Genomic DNA, 4176 nt, shown 5'->3' with positions numbered 1-4176 from the left:
AAACCTGATTTCCCTTTTAAAGGCCAAGTTGAGGAGAATTCTTTTGTTAGTGGTTAGATTGTGAAATTCCTTTCCATAAAATAGTGGAAGCTGTCATTAAATTTATTCAGACAGTTACACTACTGAGATTGTAGGACCAGGGTGGGGACAGTGCAGTTCAGCTGCAATCTGATCAACCATGACTGTTGCAAATGGTAAAGCAGGCTTGAAGGGCCAAATGGCCTACTCAGCTCCTAAATCATGTTCCTATTTCATTTGAACAAGGATCTAAACCAGAAGGTAGCTCCCTGATGTGATTGTCAATATGAAGCTTATGACACCATTTGTTTTGACTTGAACAGAAGTCCGGAGTATTCCTGAATCGGCACATCCCAAGATTGCTGTCGGAGCCCTGTTCTTTGTGATTGGACTGATCATCTTGCTGGCTGGAGTGATAATGAGGCTGAAGAATGCTAAAGGTGAGCTTCTAGGCGATACTCCTACCCTGGGGCCATGGGGCTGGAGGTGTCCCCCTGGGCTGTCTAAGCTGTGTTCATATTACACTGGACTGAAAATACAAGCTGGCTGGGACCATCCAAATGATAAAGTCTTCTGAGCTAATGACCTTGGTTTATTCATCAAATTGAGTTATTACCAACTTTCATTGCACTGACAGCCAAGCTAGCTGACTGCCAATGTAAGAAAAAAACTGCCCATGACTAGAAACATTTAGCTGCAAAGTAGTGTAGAAGGCATGGAGCAGAGAATTTCTTCGAAGAGGAAGAGGTCAATAAATCCTGCTCTATATCATTGGAATATCAGTGAAATTTCCAAATTATCCTTCAAGAGCTGAAGTGTAAAGATTAGATTGATATTAGTTTGCAGTGTAACCAGACAGTGAAAGGCTTATAATGAATACTGAAATCTTGTAACTGAGAGATTCTGACAGCATCTCGAATAGGGAATGAAGAACAATAAAACATTGAGCTGCCAAAATGCAAGAGTAACAGCAGTGAGACTTGAACCCATAACCATCCTGATTGGAGACAGACTAACCTTGTTTCCTTTCTCTTCCAGCTATTCTGGACTCCAGCAATCACGGTCCACGTAAGTATACCAGCTATTTTGGATGTGATGAAAGGAGGAATACTTTCAAACAAGGTGCCAGTTCTGACCAATAGCTGCACGGTGGCACAGTGGTTAGCATTGCTGCCTCACAGCGACAGAGACCCGGGTTCAATTCCCGACTCAGGCGACTGACTGTGTGGAGTTTGCACATTTTCCCCATGTCTGCGCGGGTTTCCTCCGGGTGCTCCGGTTTCCTCCCACAGTCCAAAGATGTGCAGGTCAGGTGAATTGGCCATGCTAAATTGTCCGTAGTCTTAGGTAAGAGGTAATGTAGGGGTATGGGTGGGTTGCACTTCGGCAGGTTGGTGTGGACTTGTTGGGCCAAAGGGCCTGTTTCCACACTAAGTAATCTAATCTAATTCTGGTGTAATTCTAGCTATGAAAGCTGTCAATGTGAATTAGGAACAGGCATAGGCTATTAAACACTTAATCCAACTCAGCCTTATTAAATGGCAACCTGATGATGGCCACAATACTGCATTCCTGCCTACTCCCAGACAGGTACATCCTGGGTTAAACTGTAAAACCACCTCCATAAATCGTATTGAGGCTGCCCCCAAACCCACTTCACATCAGATTTTGCTGGTTGCAGTGTAACTTGAACCCTTCCTAGAGGTGAAACAGTGCCCAAACTACCCCTCCTGTCTGTAATGACCGAGCAATGAAACGGGTAATCTCTGGACACTATGGGGATTCTTTGTCAAACCTGAACCACCCTGGGACCCTAACCTGTCTCAGACTGATCTGTTAGCTGTATGAGTAGGAGCATTCCTGTCATGAGATCTGTCTGGGTTTTCCTTCTACCACATGTGACTCCTGATTCCATCTTTATTGCCAACCTTGTATTTTTAGTTTATTCAGGGATATGGGTTTTGCAGGCTGCTTCCTGATTACCCTGGAGAAGATGGTGGGTGGCTGCAGTTGAATTGATGCAGTTCCTTTGGTGTAGGAACACTGTTAAGGAGGGAACTCCAGATATTTCACCCAGCAACAGTGAAAGAAGAATGGTGATGTTTGAGTTAGTGATTACTGTGACTTTTGGAAATCTCTGGAATTGTAAGCTACTATCCATTACACAACTGTAAAGGTCTACTGTCAGTGTAATGCACAGTTCCAGAGACCGTGGGGACAAAGTCAGGCCATTCAGCCCATCAAATCTGCTCCACTATTCGATTGTGGCTGATTTGCTTCTCAACGCCATCCTCCTGCCTTCTCCCTGTAACCCCTGATCCCCTCACCAATCAGAACCTAGCTATCCCGTCTTAAATACACCCAATGACAGGGCAGCACGGTGGCACAGTGGTTAGCACTGCTGCCTCACAGTGCCTGAGACCCGGGTTCAATTCCCGCCTCAGGCGACTGACTGACTGTGTGGAGTTTGCACGTTCTCCCCCTGTCTGTGTGGGTTTCCTCCGGGTGCTCCGGTTTCCTCCCACAGTCCAAAGATGTGCAGGTCAGGTGAATTGGCCATGCTAAATTGCCCGTAGTGTTAGGTAAGGGATAAATGTAGGGTTATGGGTGGGTTGCGCTTCGGCGGGTCAGTGTGGGCTTGTTGGGCTGAAGGGCCTGTTTCCACACTGTAATGTAATCTAATCTAATCTTCCATAGCCACTTGCAGCAATGAGTTCCACAGACTAACCATCCTTGGCACTGCTGTCTGTCAGAGGTTTGCACATTGCCTGTGGTCTTCAGTAATTTCTATTTGCTGTGTGCACGTAAGTGGGTCCTGTGCTTTCTAACTTGAATTCTCTATTCCAGGTTTGATGAGTACAGCTGCAAGTTAACTGTGGATGTGACCTGAGAGAGTGAAGTGACATAGTGGATTAAACAGCTCTAAAATGCTTCGAAATTTCCAATGTGACCACAGCTCACCATACATAGGCTGCTTCACCTTGACTTTTGATTGCTTGTGGTTAATGTCATGCAATGTATGAGACTTGTACACTGTAACTTTTCTAATCATGTTAAAATGACATGTAAAACAGATGTCTAATGTCACACACTGATTAACTCCCTCTGCACACCATCCCCACCCTGACAGGTGAGATACTGGGGTCAGTGCTTGGATGTAGGTAGGCTCTCTAACTTTTCTGTTCATACAGCCTTGTTGTAAATGTTCTGAAATCTCCTTTATTTACTTGAAAAATGATCTATTTTGTATCTAAACCATTTTAACGAAAGAATTGATTTTAATATCCTTTACATGGACTTTATCAAACTGATTGCATCTGTTATATTGAAACTAAGACCATTTGTACTTGGATTTGCTGCTGTTTGTCCTTTACTGTCACTCAGCACTCAATGAAAAGCTTCAACTACTGATTAATAAACTTTGGGGCTGTAAATCAGGCTCTGTATTTTTCTATCAAAACAATGTGCAAAAATCAGGCTTTCTGTATTGAATTTTGGTGGACTGAGTCCAGTTTGTGGAATGTGCCCTTCATGTGGATTTACCCATGGTAAAGCTGAGCTATCCCAGGGTGGAGACTGTCAGCCACTGACTCTGTGCAAGGCAGGTCCAAACACGTCAAGCAATATTGATCACTTGCCTGTGTGTGTAACCTTGACTAATTTAACATTTACCAAACTGCTTCCTTAATTTGGGCCAAGTATGGATTCGGTACAAATCCACAGCAGCTGGATTGAAGTGGAGTATCTCCTGTTGGAAAGGGCTTTAGAGTCTTCCTTTCGGATTGCAATCATTAACCCTGCAATTAAGATACAGTTGCCCAAATTCCAGCTCTTTTTAATACCATTTTATTACAAGCACAAATCAAGGCATCGCAGTCAAAAGTAAGAAATCCTGTGCAGAGTGAAGCATCGTTTAAATAATGATGCCTCTGCCTCGAACTAACCAGAGAGCTGTCTGCTCAGACTGACACCAGCAATATACCAGAAAATCTGTATCCAAACAAGATCTCAAGGTCCTGATGCTTGGGTAATCTGTTATCTGAGCATTCAATTATCTAAACAGAATACTTGCTGCCCATGTCGTTCAGATAGTTGAAGTTGCCCTGTCAGTTAAAATAACCATCCCTGTTTGTTTTCAGTACTTAAACATTCAATTCA

The 4176-nt window shown here is 43.7% G+C and overlaps 1 protein-coding gene across 1 annotated transcript; it reads left to right on the top strand.

Annotated features, from left to right (window-relative positions):
• Positions 1-341: 341 nt before the first annotated feature.
• Positions 342-3452, top strand: LOC122541276 (H-2 class II histocompatibility antigen, E-S beta chain-like; the record flags this gene model as incomplete). Its single annotated transcript, XM_043677896.1, is given in 3 exon segments — positions 342-458; positions 1057-1086; positions 2866-3452. Coding segments are annotated over 3 exon segments (173 nt in total), but the record flags the coding sequence as incomplete, so codon positions are not given.
• Between the last annotated feature and the right edge of the window lie 724 nt (positions 3453-4176).

This window comes from Chiloscyllium plagiosum, chromosome 37, assembly GCF_004010195.1.
Source record: "Chiloscyllium plagiosum isolate BGI_BamShark_2017 chromosome 37, ASM401019v2, whole genome shotgun sequence".
In the NCBI taxonomy this organism is placed as follows: Eukaryota; Metazoa; Chordata; class Chondrichthyes; order Orectolobiformes; family Hemiscylliidae; genus Chiloscyllium; species Chiloscyllium plagiosum.
The sequence above is the reverse complement of the archived record's forward strand: the minus strand, read 5'-3'. Positions and strand labels throughout refer to the sequence as shown.